Genomic DNA, 23401 nt, shown 5'->3' with positions numbered 1-23401 from the left:
AGCGCACGAAGCAGCCGCTGTAACACTGACCTGGGCGCTTTTACACCTCCACGTGCCATTTGCAGCAAATTCCGGCCATCCACACAAAACATCTATGGATAAGGTGGGAACCAGGGGCATATACAATATACAGGGGCAAAGAGCAGCAATATTTACTGACCATATGGAAAAATCTGCATTCCTGAGCAAGCATGAATCAGCCTGACAGCTCCGTCTGAGTCAGATGGCTCCTGTAACAACACAGCTACAACTACGCAATTACACATCCCTTTTCCTGCCTGGCTTAAGGGAAAATTCAGCATTGAGCCAGCTACTGTGTGCAGATTCACGTTAAAGAGTGGAACCAACAATTCGCAATTTATTTTTCATATTAGAGTTAAGTGCGCTATTAAAAGGAAATCTAATGGTACAAAACGCTTTAGAATGTCACTTCAGTTTCCAACGTGCTAAATGTGGGATTTTTCTTTCCCAAGAAGTGTTTCTAACGAACTCCAGGAACGACCACAGATCACCAACTTTGCCACTTTATTCTGCTTCTGGCCTCTTTGCAACAGCTGTAGAATAATTCTCTCTCTTTAAAAACTGCACACAGGACACAAAGATTGTGCTCAACATGTTTACTCAGACCGGACTCTTAAATGCTCAAGAAAAAGGCACAGATTAAGAGAGACTCTGGTGACTCTTTTGAACACAGCAAATGGGATTTCGTTCATAAGAAAAAAAAAATACTGCTATGAATTGTATGGGGTGAAAATTAAAATATTCTTCCCTGTTCCTAATTATTGGCCTTCATTAAAATGGAATTTAAATTAAATTGTATAAACATATGAAATAAAGTCTCAGTATTAGGAAGTTTTTCTTTTGTTTCCTCTATGTACATATCTTAGTATACAATTTTTACTTTTCATTATACATTTACTACATACTCTTTTCCAAACCGTGCGAGAGCGACTGCTACGTATGTGTTTCACGCAAATGCTTTGCATTCCCAAAGGATCCACTGTGTCCTCGGGCGGCAGCGCCCGTCGGCGCCGCAGGAGCCGGGTCGGGGGGCCGCTCAGATGTAATCGTCATCCACGGGCTCCCCGTTGACGTCGCAGTAGTGGATGAAGATGGCGACCACGCGCTGGAACACGCCCCTCTTCATCTGCCGCAGCTCCGAGATCTCTTCTCCTATGGTCTCCATGCAGATGTCCGCAGACAATTGTCCTTTTCTCCGCGGTGCGTAAATAGTAGCTGTGGAAGGCACATAAGAATGAATAGCAGAGTCTTTCCTATGAAGAAATTCACAAGCAAATCTGGTTTGAATGAAACAAGTCTTGGAAAACAAAGCAAACAAAAATCTTCCGTTGAGCAACCACGCTTAAGGAATTTCGTTGAAGCAGCAAATGTATTCTGCCTTCCCCACATCAAAACCTTTAAATAGCTCCAATACTCATTTAGTGCACACAAAGTCCATATGTTTGCGAGTGAAGGGAATCTCAGCGAATGACAAAACCTCCCTGAGACTTACTCAGGTTGTCCATTGCAGTGATCACTCACATGTTTCATAAACAGGAGCCATTAGGGATAAAGCAGCAATCTTTTCTTTATTTTTTATGGCTTTAAATTCATATTTAATCTAATTACTCTTTTAAATCAAATATATATCTTTCTTATAATTCAGACTACACACTGAACTACAAGCATTAAGTCTATGAATTAGTTTCAAACGAAAAGAAAAACAATCAGAGAGAAGTATAGCCAAAAAAGATTTTTTTCCTTATCCTCTTGAGCTTCATTCCATTGAAATGAAGCTAAATAAGAATATCCAAAATTATATCAATTAAAAATATCTCTAATGAAGGAGATTCCAAGGTTTTCCTAATTAAATAGTGGAAGAGCGTATTTTTTATCCTGCTACCAAGCAAGGTTCTTAATTGGCCCCTAGGAGCTGCTCACTATAACATACGACAAGTTTTTAAATAAAAAGAGGCACATCTGTGCTAAACTCCAACCCCCATAATTTCTATTCCAGAGTTTTCAAGTCCAGTTGTTTCCTCTTTTCTCCCCAGTTTGAGTCTCGCTTTGCTGCGTTCGGTCCAGCTGAGAGTTCGGCCCAGCTGGGCCATCACCAGTAACGCCAGGAACTCCACCGAACACGAATCGCTGGGCCCACCCATCACAACATGTGTTTGGTGTGTGTTTTAAATGCACTTGCTCTTCTGGGTCTGACAAACCCACCACATTTTCAGGCTCAGCACCACCCAGGCGCTCTGATTTTGTCAGTGTTGGGGGTCTCCAGCTGGCTGATTCACTGTTTTCAGTGCTATGGCCCGTTCCTGTGCTGGACCCTCTCTTCATTCAGCTCCCCACTCTGCTACAAGTACAACTACTACCAAAAATACCATAAGAACTAGAAAACTGAAAACTAAAGGAATGCATTGTCAGCTTGGGAGCAAGCAACAAGTTAAAGTTCTTTGAATGCATCAAGACAGATTACTCACTTCTCTCATCATCCTCAAAGTCGTAGCGAGCGTAGCTGTTTGGCTCGGCTGTTCTCAGAGACCTCAGCCAGGGGAAGTCGGTGATCATGGAGTACGGGGCACCGTCCACAATGCCTACGAGACAGGAGGAGCGCACACAGAGGACAAGGTCACTCCTGCAGCATCAAAACTCTTCATCAGGCAAACTTCACCGACATCACACGCATTGGTCTCTAATGCAGGTCACTCCTCCTGCCAGTTCCCCCAGTCTGGGCCAAAGGTCCTGCGCTTCCCTCGCAAGAATAATGGTTCATGTCTCTTGTAACTTGATGTGAAATTAGTGACCTCAGCAAGAGACTGATCATCAGCTTTCAGCTCTCTATAAACACTCACCTTCCAGAGTGTAAATATCTCGTCCCCAAGGGTACTTAGTGTATTTCTTCAGGTCTTCCTCAGTTCGTGTAGCTTCAGGGAAGAACTCGTATTTAATGAGCTCTCTAGAGAGAAGGAGGAAGAGATTACGGCCAGTAGTGATAGGAAACGTGAAGGCAGGAGGAAGAAAAACCAAATGGGAAATGCTGTTATACCACCTTTCCTTTAATGAGCCTCAATACACAGAAACACTCCTCTGAGACCCTCCCACAAACTTGGTGTGCAAGCCCTTTACTTTGGAGAGTAACCACAGAGAATATGTGTCATTTAAATGAGACACCAATTAACCCACCTCTTCAGCACAGCTTTCTATCTGTACGGAACAATCCAGCATAGCTGCAACTAAACAAAACTTCACAAGTAAATTTGTTCTCTTAGTCATTTTAGTGAACAAGAACAACAAACCCACTGCTTTAAAACAGCAGCATGAGAGCAACTGTCTGCAGTTCCCTGCTGCTGGGAAGTTCTGCTCCTCAGTACGGAACTGAGAGCGATTGCACATCATCCTCCCAGAAAGTAGCGTGATTTCTTGCACTAAACCAGTCTCTCTCTTTTTTAATAACAGAAACTTGTTTTCAGATTCAAAGATACCCCTGAGCCATCCTGATTTCTTCCACGTTCCATTGCATTATGGCTGGACGGAGTAGAACTGGAGAATTCCACAGTACTTTTCAAATGGTTAAGTTTCTTTAATTGACATTTTGTATCAGATACATTTTGACATTGAAATTCTACCTCGCACCATCTAGAACTCAACCTTCAATAGCCAATGAACCATTTCTTTTTAATTGGGCTACCAGCAAGTCTACAGCTCGACTGACGCTGTAGCTGCGGAATCAGATTGAATTCTGTAAAGGTCCCGAAGGGCAAATACTCACTGGTTGATATTCGCTATCGTGTCCATCCAGCTCCGAACGCGCACCTTGTTGCGGACATTAGGGGGGTTACTGAATTCATGAATTATGCAAATATGGTACGGGTAAGGGCCACTAAATATCTTTTGCTCAAGAGTCAACGTGTCAACCTGTGAAAGGCAGGAAACAAAGACGTGTCAACATGAGAAACGAAGAGACATGACTTGGGAGTCAAGAGTAGACAGCTACCAAATCCCCCAAATTCTGGGGGAACGTGTCCAGTGACAAGAAATTTCAACAGCATAAATAATCAAGTACAAGATTAAGAGGAGTAAAACTTTCCTAGGGCAGCTTTGCCAATGCATGTTCTTGCGTAGTGGAGTTTGATGGCCAATGTCTATTTTCTGATGTGTTTCACAGCTCCAATACGCAAGCAAACTCGCATAAAATTACACAGTGGTCTAAAATACATTCGCTTTCTCAGCATTTGTCTCAGAAGGTGTTGGATTTTTGTGTACCTGCTGCATTGGACGAAGATAAATGATCCGGTTTCTTTCCGGCGGCATCCTAAGAATCTGATCCAGAACCTGATCCATGTTTAACTTCTTGCACTGCGCATAGTCGAACCGATTGACGACCGGTGCATTTTCGACTTTTAAGTGTTTCAATACACGGCACCTTGTAGCTATAAACCAGCAAACAAAATGATTAAAAGCAATATAATACTGAAAAGACGTCAGGAGCCTCCTGTCAGAGATTTTCAAAGTCAACTGTTTCAAAAGCAGGTAAACGAGAAACGCAAGCACCAGACAATTACTGAAGCAGTTTGCATACTTGGGAGCTTAAGTATATCAAAGGAACAGACTGGCTCTTCATCTCTTCCACATTATCATCAAACTTTTAATTTGTGATGCAGGAAGAAGAGCCCTTTAAAAGGCTGTGTCAAACTTTATCTACTGATAAGCTTTTTCTTCCTGAAATGGGTTAGGGCTGCCACAACTGAAAACCACTGACTTCAGAAATCGCATGAAGTAGAGAGTAATGTGAAGCCATACAACGAAAATTAAGCTACTTCCTTTCTAGTAACCTTGCTCTGAGAATATTCTGGAATAAATGAATAGATCATTTCTTCATTCTCTGCTAAGCTGAGATACCTCACTTCAGGAGAAAATGTTTTATTTAGTGTAGATGTTGCGGAAAACAATAAATGACACAATGCTTGAGCCCAGGACTGGTCACACACCCTGGCGTGCGAATCTAATGCAGCTGAAGTGCCATAATGTAAACCAGATCTTTATCATGTCAAGGAGTTCAGTATTTTCGTGTCAGCTAAATAAGCTACGGAAGCAGGAAGAAACGAGGAAAAAAACAGGGTGCTCTGAAACTCATTTCATCAACTTCCAATTATTTTATTATTACTCTTCAATAAACATCTCATCTTCCCAACTGTCACATAATCTCATCTGTTGATTTTCAGATATTAATCCTCATTAAACCTGCCATGACTTATAAGGAAAGAGGCACTCAAATTGAGAAGCAGCAATATTTGGTGTTCTAAGCATCAGCCTGATCCGCAGCAAAGCGGCTGCTGAATACAAAATACACAGGGGGCTGACTTCAGTTATTTCAGAAATTTCTATTGGTGCCAGATGGAGAACGTACACTTAGCATTGACTACATACCGTGTATGAACATCATTTTGGGACAGTCTTTCAGTACCAAGTCTGTTATTCCACAGTTGGTCAAGGTGATTCCAACAAGGTTTTTGGATTTCAAAGTCAGAACCTGATGAAAATTAAAAAAAGAAATAAAAACCATTACAGGGCAAAAACAAAGAAAAAAACTAAACTGAATTGTAAAAGATGCTCCCAGATACAGAAGGATATTAATTGGATGCTAATCAACATAATAGAGCTTCTTTTTGCAACAGGTATTTGAGACAACTGAGCTACTGAAGGCAATGAGAAAAACCCCAGACTTCCTGCAGATCAGCACATCACAAAACACAGAACAACAACTCCACGGGTTAAGAGGAGCCGCATCAGGAAGCGCAACACAGGCAGTCAGACCTCGCCATTTCTCCTTCCGTGACTGATATTCACTGAAAATTAACTCATGTTACTTATATACTAAAAGAACCTCCATCCTGCAAAGTAACAGCTGAGCTGCTCTGTCCAGAGATACAATTCCATGCCCCACGTTTCTTTTAACAGCAGCACGCTGGCATTTCAGAAATAAATGCCAGAGAATGAACTTTTTCCCTGCACATCACGTAGGACTTCGTGCAGCGCTATAGCCATGAGCATCTGGCAAACTTCACGTTCAGCTTTAGCTTATACTTTGCTCTTTCCAGAGTCAAGAGTGTCACTGCACCTAACACAGAAATTCCATATATACAGTTAAGACCAAAGAGAGCAGCAACCTCAGCCAGAACTCAGCTGGCTCTGCGCACAAGACAAGTTTGCGTAACCCCATCATCATCCGTGAGCACCCCCAGCTGAGAAACCTGTGGCAGATGAGGAAAGAGACCTTACTTGAATATGATCATCTTCAATAACCGGGTCACTCGTGCTCGTGGACTTGTCCGCTGTCCTTTTCCGCTTTGTGGTTTGCCGTGGCTTTGGCTTGGCCACCTCTGCAAACAGAAAACCAGAACAATCTTTCCTCTGTTTCCATTGCAGGAGACAACAAGGCATTCCCTAGCGGAAAATGGCCAGTAACAACAGCTAGTTCTCAAATAGGCACATCAAAATACCTGTCTGGCTTGAAAACAACTACATCTTTTTTCCTTGCGCAAAAACCACTTTCAGGTTTGTTGCTCAGAATCATTCCTGCTAAATAACTTGGGGCAGGGGGTGGGCTGTTCATAGATGGAAACACAGGAATGCTGAACTACAAGTTCAACATCACAGAAAGATGTGGAGCCAAGCACAGAAGGTGAATTGTTACACTACACTTGGTTCTCCACAGCAAACAGAACATTCTTGACAAATACAAGAACCAAAAGAGCTTTAATGTTTTAAATAATCATCTCCATCTACCTGAAAGTCTGCTCTTTATAACCAGGTCACTAAGTCTTTCCTAATATTGCAAAGGATTCCCAGGTATAAGATACTTTGATGTTCCCAAGCTGCTTCTTACTCCATCTCATGCACCCATGACATCCAGCTCCTGCTTGCTCTAAAAGATGAGGCTTTGAAAAGAAATGGTGATAGCTGACCACCCTTACACTGCCTACAGTAAGAGAAAAAAACCCCTACAATTAATCTTCTGTGATTAACAAACCAAAACGAGAAATCATTTTACCAAAATTAAGCTTCCCTTGACTTTTTTTGTTAAAACATACGGCACATTCACAAAGATTCATGATCAAGATAGAAGCGCAAAATATTAGAGACTATGTATGAACTACCCCATGCTACACTACCAGTAACTGTAAAAAAAATATATATTTTCCTACTTAACATCAAATTCCACCAATATATATGTAACACAAGACATTCATTTGGCCAACGAGCCCATTGCTTTAGGGGATTCACAGGCGGAAATAGATAATATTCAGTACTCAGCTGGGGACCCACAAATCGTCATCACCAGGGCAATTTTCCAGCAGTTCCCAGAATATCTGCAGACAGTGCAACCCGTCCCGGCTCTGTGATGGGAAAAGCTTCCCAATCCTGTGTGGAACTGTTCAAGGTGCAGCCCAGGCCGAGAAACCTTGACAGAAGGTTTAACATAACACGCGGTTTATAAAATGTGGAAAGCTCGCTCCACTACGAATGCAAACTAAAGTTACAAACCCCAAACTTTTACTACAAGAAAAAGTGTGGCTTACATTTTTCCTAAGTAAAAATCAACATTACACACTCCAGTTGTTCATTAGCCAGTCGGTGGTGATCATGCTTTTAAAACTTCACTGTATTAATTTTTGACTTGTTCCATCGTTTAATATGAGTAAATCATTTAAGAGAAAAGAAAATATTTCTACTATCAAACATGGGTTTGTTACAGAAGCCGAAAACCACAAAGTCATTATGCCAGAATAACAAAAAGCAGTCATATCCACGGCACATTTTTAGACTATTTATTGAACGGCATTTCCAACTCTGTAACAAAGCATTTTCAGGTTATGCACTAATGAGTTGTATATCCTATCCTGGTTATACACTAACGAGCTGTATATCCCACCCTAGTGAACAACAGCACTGGAACAGCCAGGCAGAAGAAACCTCACTGCCCTACGTATTAAATACAGATTTTAAAGTGACACATCAAGTCTCACATTCTGCCTCAAGCATCAGCCAACATCTGATGCTTCAAAGAAGAAAATCAGTGCACAAAGATATAGGGAACTGTATGAGCTGGGAAAGCAGTTCTGACTTGTGTAGGGTAAATACAGGGAATACTGAGACGTTCTTCTGCACGAGCAGAACGGATCGTTTTCCTAACAACCAAAACGGAAAACAGATCCTTTCAGAAAGATTCCCTAATTTAATACTCCCATCTGACTGACTTCATGTTTTGGTAATGGATGAGGATAGAGAGAAAATATTTCATGTTGTTTTTTACAGACTAATTACCAGTCATAATGGAGCAGAGCAGAAACCAGACATTTTAAATTTAATAGCAAGATCATTTCTCCCATCTGAGATGCATCTCACTACAGAAAAATCTCCTGGGCGACGTAGGGTTTGTTAACACTCATGAACATTATGAGAAAGTGGAAAGACACCAGGACATGCCGGGTTTGAATCATTCCATGTTGACAGAGATAGGAATTTGCTATCAGTCCTTTCTGCCTCCAGTGCACACACTTCCCTAACTACCACCTCTCATTTTTCAGTTTCATCTGACTTGTCAGAAATTCTCAGCGAAGAATCCTGGATATGAGGCAATTACAAAGTGTGCTCTGTCAGACTAAGGTGAGTATTTTGGAAAGCAAGTATATTTGGAAGAAACAACAACTCTCACTCTCACATTCATTCCTTTCTCCCAACATCTCTGGCTTCGTTCCAGCCCTTCGGGATTTTGGTTTTATTTTATGGTTTTGGTTGTTTTACATGATGTGAAGCATGAACCTACTTTACAAAAAGACAATTTTCAACAAGTTTGATCACCACGCCTTATACACTTGGAAGTAGAATCCAATATGCAGGGGCACAAGCGTGGCTCAATTATAATTATGGTTTTCTTTATTGGTTGATAAAGTATCAGTTATTAACTTTTGCCTTCTTGCTAAGATCTGAGCGTACCTGCTGTCTTCTTCCTTTTAAAGGGAGAATTTTAATGGGGGAGACAGTCTTATGTTTCAATGAATAACAGCCTTCACAGGAAGAGAGAAGCTGTCAAAAGAAGTTGCATTTGGTTTTCAAATGAGTAAATCAAACACTGTTCAGTATGTACGGATAACACATACAGAAATACTTGCATGGAGAAAAGTCACTGGCACTCTTTCAGAGACCTGTTATTTCACCTGGCTACGGCAATGAACTCAGGCACTTCTGTTCCATCAACATCCTGACCCTTTGGCAAACCACTTAGTTTTACATTATTAACCAATAAAATTCACATTAAACTTCAGTATTATCTGTGGGTGTTGCAGTTGTTCAATACTGTCTCATGCCAGCACAGTAGTTTGCTCAGAAATTAATATATGCGTACAGGTCATACCTGACTCGGACACCAGAGGGACATGGGACAGTTTGCTTCTAGCTCTCGTTAGTGGTCGCCGAGGATACTCTTCTTTAAGCTCCATCTCCCAGCCCCTTGGCTGCGAGCCCCTGCTCTCCTCGTCCCTGGCGGGCCCGCAGGCACCCCCACTAGTCCTCTCGTCACTCGGCCCTCCTGCAGGCCCACAGCTGGGCAGAGTCCTAAGTGCAAAATCGGCAGCAGCGCTGTTTGGTCCATTCCTGCAGGCTCCGCTCGTGGACGGACACTCCGCATTGCAAGACCCACTAGTCCTCTGCTGCGCATCCTGCGGCTTGTAGCAGCAACACCTGGAACAACCAGAGCTCTCCTCAGCGTCTCTCTTGCTGGAATCTCGGTGTTGACAAGGCGAGCAGACACAGCGCCCAGATTCAGCCCCAGCACAGGGGCTGTTGGCCGCCTGTGCGCAGTCAGGGCTGGGAGGAACAGCACCGCAGGAGCTGGATGTTCCCGTTGATCCTGTAGCGTTACTACAACCTGGGTAAGAATCTTTGCTTTTGTTCCTTTCGGGCATGTCACTTGCTGCTTTCATGTCTGCTTTAATCTGCTCGCTCGTTACCTGACAGCCCTTCTCACAGCTGCTCTCCTCGGCGTGGAGCGGCTTCGGCTGCCCCGCCTGGCTGGCGCTGCATCTCTTCCGCAGCGGCGTCTTGCCTTTGCCGCTCACTGCAGGAGTTCAAGAGAGAACAAGGAGACAACATCATACACCGTCTAAGCAAGTTCCAGACTCCTTCGACACAGAAGGCAGCCTAGAGGCCAATGAAAAATCTTGTTAGGACCACGCTGCTATTCGCATGTTAAGGGATTTCAGAATATTTCCAGTAGCTGCTGAATCTCTGTCATGTCTTGCAGCTATTTCTGGAGTGATGTGGCGGGGTTTGTCAGTAAATGAGGTACATAATTGCCAGATACATAATTGCACGTTTTCACAACGCAGCTAACTGCTTAAAAAGGCCAAAGCACAAAAATACAAAAAAATACTGATAATATGCTTCTGTTTTCTTAAATATGAGAAATAAGCCAGAGGAATTAAATAGTAACAGAGACAGGACTAAAGTTTATGCTTTCAATCGCAATCCTTAGCTCCCTCTGCTGGGTATGGAAAGTGGTGTCAATGGGTAACAGGCTCCAGTCTACAGATGAATAGAACACCATAACAGTGTCCAAATCACAATTGGAACTTAATGTTTCCAGTCTTAATCTTCTCAGCTAATTACAGTAAACTAAGCCCCAAAAAAACATGATTGGCACTGCAAAAGTTTATGGATGTTGTCCAGGACTCAGACCTAGTGCTGCGATGTACAGCATATAGATGTAATGGACAGTGAACATCCTTTTCTCCATCTTTCTACAGTTGCCATACCACCATGAAGTTCTAGACCACCGACTAAGTCATACTTTTATATATATATACACATATTACTCCTCCTCCTCCTCTATATACACATGCTATACTAGTAAGTGTTGTTCAGAAGTGAAGAAGACAGTACTGAGCATCCCCTGAGAATTCTAAGCAACCTCCACAGCTCTCATCAAAGTGAGGTAGATCTTAAACTGCCCCCTCCAGGACACTCCCCACGAACCAAAAAATGGCTACAACTCTTCGGGATTTGCCCCAACAGTCACATTTTGTTTCAGCAGCAATGCACTGATAGATTAATTGTATAGACAGCTGCAAATTTGGCTTCATAGAATGATACATTCTGTGTACTTAGAAACCCAAAAGAGCTGCAGGTTTCTGTGCACAGAGCAGTGCAGCACCACTATTTCTGTGTTTCTGTACAGCAACTGTGTGATTGGAGCTCAGATACATGTGTCCTTACACCTCCATCCTAGATTTTAACAGGAAGAAAAGAATAGGGGCCAAAGAAACAAGCATGCCTGTTACAAAGCTGGAAATAGAACTGAACAAGAGGGAAAGACTGAAGCTCAAGAATAAGTTTTTCTCAGGAGTGCCCAGGAACCCATCTATTCCACACCTGAAGTCTCCCTCCTTTCCACTGGATCTCTGCTTTTCTCTTCTCCGTCTGAGTAGTTCTGTGCAACGCTGTTCGAGATGCAGGCTCTTGAAGACCCCACATTTTCCTCCTCATCTTCACTGTCTGAATCGTGGACAGTAACAGGTGTTGCTTTTACAACGGACTGAATGCCACTGGGTCCTGAAAACAGTAGAAGAATGCCAACAGTTCCAGTAAAAATAAGCCAAGTAAGGATTAAAAGGCTGAAGAACTTTTAGAACTGCTTGAAAAAGCAGCACGAGATTAATTTGGTTCAGTTAAGCCACCCATTCTGTGGTTCCCTCATTAAAATCCAAATATGAGAAGAGCAAAACACTGCATTTCAGCATTAAAGCATTCTAGTCTGGAAAGGGAAGAGTGTCACAAGGTAAGACAAACCACCGGTTTTCCATAATGTTTCTTTGTTTCAGAACGGCTTAAAGGTTCTTCCGCAATACTACGAGTAACTGCACAACTACATATTATAAGCAGCCCATGAAAACTCCACCACAAGGACACAAATGTCGGTCAGAACACCTGCAATTATCCTTCTAAATCCCACCAGTAGAACTGGGATGGAGAAGCACTGAACTATCAAGCTTCAGCATAAATGTGCTGTGTTAGTGACCTGTCAGCTACTAACCAAAGGCATTAAACAACTACAATGACATCTCTGCCTGTGGATACACAAGGAATGAACCTTTTCAGGAGTTATCTTGAAAAAGTGAACAGATCCAGCATGTGCGCACGTTACTTCACATTGTTGGAATATTTAGTGGAAAATTATTTTCTCCAGTAAATAGCGACTATAAAAGGAATCAAGACTGCCTTACGTCACTAATGTGTGTCACTAATGTAATAAATTAACACCAGAAAAAGTTATTTTGGCTTGAAAAAAAGCACAAAAGAAACCACATGCTGCAGTTAAAAAAGGCCATTAACACCACCATCAGAACATAACAAGCTCATTCAGGCCTTCTGAGTCTTTTGTTACAGTCAGCACAAAAATAAGGCTTTAAGATCAAGATATTTTTCTCCAGATCAAGGACTGCAAAATAGACTTTTAAACCAGAATAGATTTCTTCAGAGCAGTAAGCTGTGCTGGCATCACCATTCCAAACCAGGCAACCCAGCTGAAGAAAACCACCCAAAACCAGACTTACACTGAAAAGATTAACCCCTCAAAAGAAGGGGATATCAAAAGATAATTCCTTCCCCAAACCAACGTCACCTGCTTGCTCTTCGTCGACCTCCATAGGAACAACAGCCTGGTTGTGAGCCGGGGCCTCATTCTGTCCCAGTCCGGCAGCCACCCCTTCTTCATGTGCCACCTCCTCCATCTCATTCAGTGCTGGAAAGATTCAGGTAAGGTCAAGAAGAGGAAACACAAGCGCAGGAGGAATTCAGCTGGCACCCACAGAGAGTCAGAGAATCATGAGGACATAAGTAACAGCTGCCTTGATTCCTTCAGTGAGTCCCAAGGCTGCACAAAGTCTCTCAGATTTTTCCTACATCTCTTTAGCCAAGGCCCCAGTCTAACTTTTGGGGTTTACTTCTCCCAAATTTTCCACTCCTCCTCAAAAGTCTTGTTCTACTGAACTGAGCAGCATAAGCAGCATTTACATAGTCGCTGCCTCCAACAACTTCTGCCTTTGCTGGAAAGTTCTAAAATATACCATCCGACACTGATGTACTCCCAGCTCTGACCAGAGGAGCCCTGAAAACACTTCCCACTTTCACAGGTATCACACTGAAACTCTACATGGTTAAGATCCATACTGACAATACAAAGATAGCTTGTATCACGCAGATATCAGAGAGGTGCAGAAAGCCCTTCCAAAAGATTAAAGAAGTTACATAGCAGGAACTGAACGAGCAACAAGCTTTTGATGTATATTCACAGCTTCTCTAACACTCTAGGTAAGCGGCAATTCAAATAAAACCACTCCCTCCAAAGGTTCGCAAAGATCAGAGCTTACCCTCAGCTGCAATCTGCTGCTCTTCAGCTTGACCATCTTGCCGCAGCTCATTCTCCTCATTCTGGTCATTTGGGTGTTGGTGATTGTTGTGGTGGATGTTTGGATTATTGTTATTCTGGTGGTTATTGTTGTTGTCATTGTCGTTGTTAGAGTTCTGATTGCTGACCAGGGCAGACGACACACCAATTCCTGTGCCTGCGCTCAGGCCCACGCGAGCACAACCCTGAAAACAAAGAGCAACTGTTGAGATTTGAAAACACAGACCCATCATTGACAACATACCCTAAGGCCAGCAGAAAAGGCATTCAGTCGGTAGTAGCCAGGGTAGCAGAACAATATGCACGTGAAGAACAGGGAAATTGTCCCCGGTATGTCCCCATGCTACACACTGCACAGCTCCAGCCTGAGTTCGGTGGCCAGAGCTCACGCTCCTCTGTGAACTCCTACTGAAAGGGAACTCCACAAACCACAGCATCTCATTCCATTAGATCATATTTCATTCGCTATGAGACCATGTTACATCAACACAAATAGATTATATAGCCCTCCCAGAACACGGCAGCTCCAAGACAGAATTAATGACCAAAGAAAGCAGGTTTTTATGTAGGCCATTTTCATTACAACTGTTACAAATATTTGTGTTACAGTGCGGGAAAAGGGACAACACGAAGAAATAAAACTGCTAAGCACCGAAAGCACTCCAACAGGGGAACAGCAGCCCCATTACACCCACCGCAAAATCATAAAAAACCCTTAGCATTGTAAACAGATCCCTAAGTATAAAAAAGATATATAAGAAGGAGCAGCAAAATGAAGTAGCAGCAGACACCTCAACAGAAACACAGAATCAACGTGGGTCTTATTTCCTGGTCACATATTCATACAAGGTCATACCTTGCCACTGCTCCCACCTGCAGAAGCATCATTCTCTCTAACATCATAATAGCAGCTGCAAACCAAAGGAATTTATTTGCCAGGATATTTAATTAATTACATTTAAAAGGATGCTTAAGAGCTGGAGCTCACCATATTTCCAATGAGCTGGCAACAACGAAAAACCATTCCCTGAAAGACTCACCTTAGGAGGTTCACGGAACATCTGGTCCAGAGAAATAAATTCTAAGCTTGGCAATAACTCAATGAACTGACTAAAAGAATCTAGTTTTATCGCGTGGCATCGCACCAGGGTGAGGTCAACCAGTCGGGTCCACCTTGAATGATCTGCGGAAGAGAAGAGATGCATTTCCTGAAGGATTCCTGTCTCACTTTTCATTATACCCTTTCCAGATTTGAGAGGCATCTTCTCTATCTCCATTTTGACTGCTACCAGCATCATTACAGTTCCAAACCAAGCACCATCTACTGGACTGACTAAGAAACAGAACCAGCAGTACTATGAGCAGAAAACTGCTCGTTTGATATCACAGCTGTTCATGCAATATCTCTAACATTTCAAAGGTGTGCAATACCTGTGATCCAATTATTTGGGTTATGTAGATGTGGGCAGTTGTAAATGACGAGGTACTTGATGCAAGAAAAAACTTCATTGACAGCTTTCATACCAATATCTGTAATAATTCCTGGATTTTCAACCACATCAGCCAAGCCATACTTCACCAAGTCTCCATTCGTCATTTTACCTAAGAAAAAGATAGTAGCAAACATAGCAGTAAACTTCAGAAACTTGCCTTTTACAGCATAATTTTCTAACTCCCTGGTTTAGTCCAATTTTGCAAAATGGGTAAGATTATTACTTCATTTCAATAAAGCTGAGACTTTCCCCACTTCAGTGAGAGGTTCAGGAAGTGAATAAAAACATATTTGGCTGCATGAGATCAGCAGCCTCAATATAGGTACATTAATATTCTTTTTAGTGACTCTTAGAAAGTGATGGAAAACACGCAACTTATTTAATCTTTATATTTGTCAACTAATTTATGCAAATAAAAAATGTCATACACTGTAGTAAAAACTCATCAACATATCCTAGATGAAGAGTTTCAAACTGTGGAAATTCCAGTTCAGCCATCTTCAGAGCAGAAAAAACACCATCTTTGGTCAAGGAAGGCTGGATCCGCACTTCATGCAACCTAAATGCAATTAAAAATTGTTCCTGTTAGAAGACACGCCAAAACTTTATTGCCATAGAAACCACTCAAGAAGATGCCTTCTGGCAATATAATGTAAATATTCTTTCAAGAATGGCAGGATTAATAGGATATCTGTTGTCTGTATGGCAGGATTTGGTAGTTCCATAGCAATATAGGAGTTGTGAGACTAACAGCACCACACTTTTCAGACATAGCTCTAAGGTGGCAGCTGATGACACAAAGTGACTCAGAAGCAGATATAACTCCTATTATTTTAATCACAGAATACTCCTGCTCTATAAAATTTAAATGCTCACTCCTTAAATTTTTGAAGGTTGTTCTGCTTCTTCACATTCTTGGACTTCATTACTAAGATACTCTGAAAAAGGAGAATGGGGAAAGAAGATGCCAAGGCCCGTACCTTCGCGCAGCAGTTATGATGAGGTAGCCAAGATCCACTTCAAGTGCATTCTTGCAAGCTCCCAGAACTATAGTGTGCAAATTCCTAAAACCACCTAACAGATAAAAAAAGATTCTTTCACTTCAGTCACAGACCACAACCTTAAGCGTTATACGTTTCCACCAGCGTTGTCTTGACAAGTGAATTAACAAAACATAGCTGTTTTAGCAAATTAATAAAATACATCTTTGCACCCAGCTCCCCTCCAGTCCTGCAGGTTCCACTCACCAACAAATGCAACTGGAAGGTTAGCTTATCAGTCGAGAGTTGATTACAGTTGATTACAGTTAAAAGATCAAAATAATACTCAATACAGAGCTCTATTTAGCACCATAACCATAGTTCCAAACTTGAAACCTTTAAAATAATAATCAGGAAAGGATACACTATAGACACAAAGCTAGGCTTACAGGCCTCCAGTAATTGCTTTTTTTTTTTTCTTTTTAAGTATGAGGGATATGAGATTTCCTACCTGATCTCCAACTATCTTCTACCACATGCTGGATAAGTCCTCCAAGAAACGGAACACGAACCAGTTCTAAATGCTCCAGATTTCGAGCAGAAGCCAGGCCCGTCACTAGAGGAACATACTTCAAAGAATTGGTGGGTCCTACACAAATCAAACCAATACAGACATGGGAGGTTGTTCACTTCATAACATTGAACGTATCATGTTAAATAATTTTAAAATGTCCACAAATATCCATCTAGAACAGGAAGTCAACATAACTACATAGCACCAAATAAAGTACAGGAGAGAGATACATTTCTATCCAACACCATGAGTAAAACAACGACTGTCTTCAGAATCTTGTGTTCTAAGACTTCCGCTTACAGTAAGTGCCTCTGCGGCTTTAACAGAATCAGTACATTTCCTATATGATAAAACATCCCCTCCATACATGAATCCCTCTTACCAGCACAGTTCCTCATGACAAAAGTGCGTAAGCTGATACAAAGGAAATCTTTAAAAGGCTGTGGTTTGATGAGTCTCACCCACTTCAAATAAAGGTGCCTCAGCATTGGGATACAAGGAATCTCAGGGACATTCACTCCTAATAATATATAAACAAAACAAACATTTTAAACAAGCTTTAAACTATAAACTCAAGGATAAATGTCTTTGGATTAACATTCTGGCTTTAAAAAGGAAGTCTCTGCTATGTGGTATGTAAGAAAAGCTACACACATTTTGAACCCAAGTTCTCCACCTCAGTTTGTTAACAGAGTGTTTTAGAATCTGCCCTTTAGACCTGTTATCAGATATAGATATATATATAGCTACTAGTATTTAAAAAACGCCACATGTCCAATTCCCTGTCTTAAAAGAATTAGAGTCTTGAGGAGTTTCAAAGCCTTTAAATTCACCTGTATTGAAGCCAACTACCTCACCATTAAACACTTACCTACTAAGTGCAAAGTCTGAATTTTAGCTCCTATAGGAATTTTCAGCTTGTTCTCTGGAGGAATTGGAAAAGCACCATTGCGATTACGAAACTTCCCTAAAATATGAACTTGTGGCATGTATGTCCAAATAGCTTCCACCAGCTCTAAATGAGACGTCTCAACGCCCTGGATAAAAGGAAGTAAAACAAACGCTCTATAACACCAGTTCAAGCAACAATAATCCTCTTAACAATGTTAATTTCTCAATAACACACCATACAGAATGCAATGTGTTATTTCACTTTAAAATTGTGGCAAGACTTGTCTTTTCAAAAGCAGAGGGATGAGAGTTTTAATTCATTTCTGGACTTCAGAGCACCTGTGATTCCCATTGGTGCAACTAAAAATAGTAGTCATTTGCAAATGAGTTGCACGTTTGCAGATATGGTCACAATTAACTGCTACTCTGCACAGCCAGATCTGAAAGCAAAGCCCAGGTCCGAACACAAGGCACTAGAAACAATAATGAGTCCTTGCCACGTTTCTTTTGCTCTGTTAACATGCAACTTCCCAGCTGCTGAAGGAGGTTTTCTCTCAAGCCGAACCACTCACCAGCAGATTTGGACAGGCCTGCAAAGCCTCTAAAACTCCAGGAATGCTGAAAGCTTCATGGCCACGGACTCTGCGTCTTTCAAGATACCTGGGATGAAGACCATAAAGTTGTTCAATGTCTGGCATCTTCCTCAGCAGCGTTAGGAAACTGGAATCAGTGAAACCTAAGATGACAACAACAGACTTGGTATTTGTGTGACAGCAGACACCCAGCTGTAAAGGCAAAGCCAAATATCTTGTTCTCTTTATATGGTAGTTTAAATTCTACAATGTCAGAAGATTTAATCAATGATGCAATAGTTTGTCTTCTACTTCCAGGTTCTAGAAATCATGGCCTACATACTCTTCTGCGTTGAATTTTGCAGCCTTTCTACAGGTTTCCTCCAGGGAACTGCACGGCTATAGGGTTAACTATACTTTCTCCCTTCTCAGACGAAGCACCTCTGCAAACTGTCAGGTTTTGCATCTCTGTCTTTCCTGGAATTCTATTTATCAACTACATGGCTCAAAAATGCCCAGCTGGATGAGTTACCTGCAGTTCATCACTATCCACCACACCCACAATTCTCAAAGAAATAAGACAGCTTCTTAAAGCAAAGGATTACTTTACTCTACATGAGACAACACATAAAAAGGATTTTAAACTAGTAAGTTACCTGTATTTACATCCACCTTAGGTGAGGCCTAACCATCTACCTGACAGCGCCCCTATCAAATCTAACTTTGCAGATCCTCTTCACTTTTAGAATTCATCCATTTTAGAGCTCTCCCCCAACGAAACCCAGCAGTGTAATTTAAATCCAACAGAAATCCTAATACTCACAGGGTTGACCTAGGTTGCCCAATTTATCTATTGATCTGAAGGTGGCTCGAGGTGTGACATCAAAACTTATTTATTCTTACATTGTTAAGTGTTGGCAGATGAGTTGTTCTCTCATTCCATTGTATTTTTTCCTGCCTGCATGCAAACAGCCTCTTCTTGGATTAACCCTTGGATTAACTCCCTTACAATAATCAGACAAACACAGATTGTATTTACAGACTGCTACAGAGAATCCCCATTTCTGCTACAAAAATATCCAATATATATATATATATATATACACACACAGATAAATTTTCCAAACCACATAGGCAAGGAAGTCACTCAAAATCTCACAAAAGTCAAAAGGAATTCAACATCGAACTCCTTTTACTGCTTTTGGAAACGTACCCTGTATGCGTCATGATAAACAGCAGGACAGCACAGGCAGTTCTGCTCAACATCACGTTAATGCCGCGAACGCGTCACTCACCAGTGGGCATGTATTCCCACCAGCGGCCGGCGCACAGATCCACCACCTTCACCACGCGCAGGTACAGCGTGACCGCCTCCTTCAGCTTCCGCGACAGGCACTCCATGCACATGATATCCTGCAAGGGAAGGTACCTTCGGGGGAGGAAAAAACAGCCCTCTGATTTATCAAAGGTGGAGCCTTTTCTAGTTTGTCCAAACTAAAGAACATCCCAAGCATGACAACACAGATTCATGTATTTCTAACACTTAACAACATGAATTCAAACAGAATTTTCAGACTGTACTTTAATGCAGCGTGAAATTTTGCTAAGCAGAATGACTCACCAATTTTTGACACCGAATATAAGGTATTTAAGGTACAAATATAATATTAAAACGGAGAGGTGCTTTAGTTCTCTACTAAATACTGCTGACCAAACCATTTGCCACAATACTTTCTACATGGTTTAATTAACAGTACTTTCACTTTCTAGCCCACACTAGCATGCTCAATTTGCAAACATTTTGGAGAGCTACTATTTTTAAAGAACTTGTCAGTAAGATGTTATGTTTTGAATATAATAGGCACAAGTGAACATCTTGGAGAAGGACTGTGCTGTAGGGAACACTACATACTCATTCAAGTTCCCTTCCACACTCTATGAAGCAGATGCAACAATTTCAAAACATGCACCTTAGCTACAGAATACCTGAGATACATTTCTGCACCAAAATCAATATTTAAACATTTGTTACCACACACCTGTAAACATAATTAAAGAAATCATTTTTTTTTTCTTCTTCATTCTACCATTCACGACATTCACATAAATTTTCAAAGTATCCAAATGAATTCTGCGACTGAAAAACCATTTCTCACCCCTTTTTATCCACCAGTTCACTTGTGGTACCTTTATAGTTTCTGAAGACTATATGACACAAGCATCAATGCAGGTAAGGTTAGGAAAAAAATACCAGAAAACAATCATTTAACTTGTGACAAGCTGCTCACCTGAAGATGTGGCAAAGCACCTCATGAGAGAGCTGGTTCATATAGTCCTTTGGCTCATCAGCTTTGGTGGACTGGGAGCCGTCCCTGTTCACTGCGCTTGGCTTCATGCTTTTCCGCCGGGGACCCATAATTGAAACGATTTCTGATTAAAGGAAATGTTCACAATGTTATGCAAATTCAGTGCAACTGAAAGAGAAAAGAGACAGAGAGTACAGTAGGACACACCAGTTAAGCTTCGTTTACCAAAAACCACAGCAAAATCTGCCAATGAGCTGAACTGAGTTAACTAAGAAACAGCAAAAATCTTCCAGCAAGTTGTAGTTTGCCTAGTACGGGAGGTCTCAGGCAGAGCCTGATGATTATCAGATAAACTCAAAAGTCTCTTTGAGCTAAGGAAACCTGACAAAGAAGAAAATCACCACAGACTTAATAAGAGACCAATTCTTTTGAGTGAAATGTCTTCAGAGATCCCATTCACACACTACTAGATCAAGACGAATCACAGGAAAGCTGTGTGGGGACGCCAGAGCTTACCAAGCACATCCCAACCAGACACGTTCCACCGAAACAGAAAGCCCACAGCCTCTGTCTAGCAGAAAAAACAGGCTCCTACCAATCGTTCCCAAAAAATGCCCTATTAAAGGTCCTCAAACTAACTCTTCTTAGAGGTTAGAACATCAAATAAAATATTCATGTTGCTTAGTTAAAGATCAAAGCCCCAGAAAAACTGAACGACCTTGCCTCAGCAGCAGTGGGCAGGATTTCCTCTCCTCTTTCCCTTTACTGAATGTATGTGTTCGTGTCTACATTGTTCCTGCAGCACACATACAGGCACAGGAGGACTGCAATAACAACAACACATGTTTTACTTAAAAACATACAAATCGATTACAATAACAAGTAACTAAAATAAATACGACCTTCATGTTAATATTAGAATAGGTGAGTTAACACCTCATGCAGATGAACAGCATGAGAAATGTCTTCAGTGCTGTTTGGCTGAGGAATGCCTGCTGGGAGGCAGGTAAAGCATCATTAACTCATAAACCTGTTTAACAGGTTGAAAACCAAAATTCAGCGTACAAGGAGAAACAGCTTTAAAAAAAAAAAGACAGACATATTTTGGGAAACTTATCAGAGATGCATCTGTTAGAGCATTCGCTGTGAGGTAAACGTACTGCAATGTTTGCTTCACGTTATGTGGAAGTGACAACTGAGGAGACAAAACAAATACCTCATTTCATGGAAATGAAAAGTTTTGCCTTCCCCAACACAAATGATTTATATGCTGGCACAACAATTGAAATATTGATAGCTTCACCGTGATCTAAAAACACGTGCTTTCCCACATTTTTGTATGCGTTTTAAATTAACAACTTGATGTTGTTATAATTAATTTTATTTAAAATAGTGATATTAAAATAACTAAATTAGCACCTTCTGCCAGTGAACAGCAAGAAACAGTTCTGGTCCCTTGGACTGGCCAGGACTTCTCCAGCTAGAGACACTGAGTTTGTTGCCTGTACACGTTCGACACTTTTTGGTACACACTGGAAAGGTTCAGTACATCTGTAATAACGCATTGCAATGTTGTTCAGCTTCGTGAAGTCCAAAATTGACTTCAAACTACTTACGGGACTGGATTCCAATGAAAGTATTCCTGATTGAATTCCTGAAATATCCCACACATTCCCAGAGAATGTTACCTGACCATTCCATTTGAACAGAGAGCAGAACACAACGCAAAAAATTCTAGATTGATACAGGTACACAACGGAGCACAATACAGCAGTGTTTAAAGAACAGCATTTAAGAGGATCGTGATATAAAGTTAGCAAAAAATATATTAACAAACAGACTAGGAAAACAACTAAAAATTCCTGTAAGATTTAAATGCATTGGGCACAACCTGCCCACTGAGTTTGACCCGTAGCGCAGTTTGGCTCCTGCCACTAAGGGGAAAAGAAGGACCCACTCTCTTCTGGGGCACCAGTTTCTGCACAGACACGTGCAGCCTGGTACTATTTTTAAGCTAACGTGTGCTGCTTTAACATCTCATCCTACATTACAAAGCTGACCCCATTTTCAAAAAAAACAACCCTTCAGATATTTAATAAGGCTGATGGAAAAGCAGAGTTTCACTTTTCTCAACGAATTCAGGAGCCTCTTGTCTGGACCCGCAGCTCCCTGTGGCACCTTCTGCAGCAGCAGCTGCTGACACTGAGCTTAAAAAGCTTAAAAAGCCCCGGGGAGACCCACAGAAACCCCCGCTTCGGAGAAAAACGCGGAGAGAACGGCTAAAGACGGCCTGGCAAGCGCTAATTTAAGAGGGGTGTTTCCTTATGGCAGAAGGAGGAAAAAAAACAAGTTTATTTTTGCTGAGATAAGCGATACAGAAGCAGGTTTCCCCACAGCCCAAACGCCGCCGGGCCCTCAGCCGGGGGGGGCGGCCCCTAAGGCGGCGTCCCAGGGCTCCCTCGGCCCCACAGCAGCAGGGGGACGGCAGCTCCCCCGGGCCTGTCACACCGGGAACGGCCTCAGCGGGCCGGGCAACCAGCCCCGGCCGGCGCAGGGAGACAGCAGCCCCGCTCCGCCGCGCCAGGCCCAGTCGCCGCGAGGGGGTGTGAGGCCGGCAATCGCCGGTTCCCCGAGCCCCACCGGCTGAGCCCCCGCCGCCCCGCACCGGCCCCTTACCTGCCCCTCAGCGCCGCCCTGTTGTTGTGGCCGCGGCGGGGAGGGTTCACCCCGGCAGCCGCTTCCTGCCCGTCCCCTTCCGCCAGCGCCGCCGCGCTTCCGGCGCTACTTCCGGCGCGCCCCGCCCCGCCATGTTGTGGGCAGCGAGGGGCGGGGCCGCGCTGCCGGCCCCGGGAGGGCCGTGTCGCGGCCGCCATGTTGAGCGGGGCCGCCATGGCGGTGGAGCTGCCGCCAGCTCCCCCCGCAGCCCCGGCAGCGGCTCCCAGCGCGGCTCCGTCAGACCTGGCAGCCCCGGAACCCCTGAGGCGGCTGGCGGGACGTGTGGCAGCAGCCGTGTGACAGGGCAGAGCCCCCCGTGTCAGACCCCTGGGAGCACTGACTGCGGGCTGAGGTACAGGGACAGACATGGGGTGTTTTGGAAGGAGCTGAGGAAGCCCT

The 23401-nt window shown here is 42.6% G+C and overlaps 1 protein-coding gene across 7 annotated transcripts; it reads right to left on the bottom strand.

The window, feature by feature from the left end:
• Window positions 1-602: 602 nt before the first annotated feature.
• FBXO38 (F-box protein 38) lies at window positions 603-23040 on the bottom strand. 7 transcript variants are annotated; one of them, XM_082063271.1, is made up of 23 exons: window positions 22964-23026; window positions 21006-21111; window positions 20270-20455; window positions 19277-19410; window positions 17982-18145; window positions 17390-17555; window positions 16901-17038; window positions 16456-16593; window positions 15945-16038; window positions 15393-15523; window positions 14903-15073; window positions 14512-14654; window positions 13434-13656; window positions 12686-12805; window positions 11437-11616; window positions 9422-10123; window positions 6286-6386; window positions 5434-5536; window positions 4270-4436; window positions 3776-3921; window positions 2859-2962; window positions 2487-2600; window positions 603-1236 (listed from the first exon to the last, which is right to left on the bottom strand). In XM_082063271.1, exons 3-23 carry the CDS (start codon window positions 20395-20397, stop codon window positions 1058-1060), a joined length of 3546 nt encoding a protein of 1181 aa, XP_081919397.1. In that variant the 5' UTR covers window positions 20398-20455; window positions 21006-21111; window positions 22964-23026; the 3' UTR covers window positions 603-1057. The 7 variants fall into 7 exon arrangements, with proteins under 7 accessions (XP_081919397.1, XP_081919396.1, XP_081919401.1 ...); XM_082063270.1 differs by having other exon boundaries at window positions 20270-20411; XM_082063275.1 differs by having other exon boundaries at window positions 17982-18069; window positions 19277-19394; window positions 20270-20411.
• Between the last annotated feature and the right edge of the window lie 361 nt (window positions 23041-23401).

Source organism: Streptopelia decaocto (genome assembly GCF_964273445.1).
Source record: "Streptopelia decaocto genome assembly, chromosome: 12".
NCBI classification, from domain to species: Eukaryota; Metazoa; Chordata; class Aves; order Columbiformes; family Columbidae; genus Streptopelia; species Streptopelia decaocto.
This window is presented reverse-complemented; position numbering and strand designations above follow the sequence as displayed.

Excerpts from the sequence above, each read along its gene's own strand:
- FBXO38 (XM_082063272.1), bottom strand. The coding sequence starts at position 20,397 with ATGGGTCCCCGGCGGAAAAGCATGAAGCCAAGCGCAGTGAACAGGGAC. Across the intron at positions 16,594-16,900 it reads TGTCATGAGGAACTGTGCTG|GACCCACCAATTCTTTGAAG; the intron begins GTAAGAGGGATT and ends TGATTTGTGTAG. Across the intron at positions 10,124-11,436 it reads GGAAAGGAGGGAGACTTCAG|TGAGCGGCAAAGGCAAGACG; the intron begins GTGTGGAATAGA and ends GAACTCCTGCAG.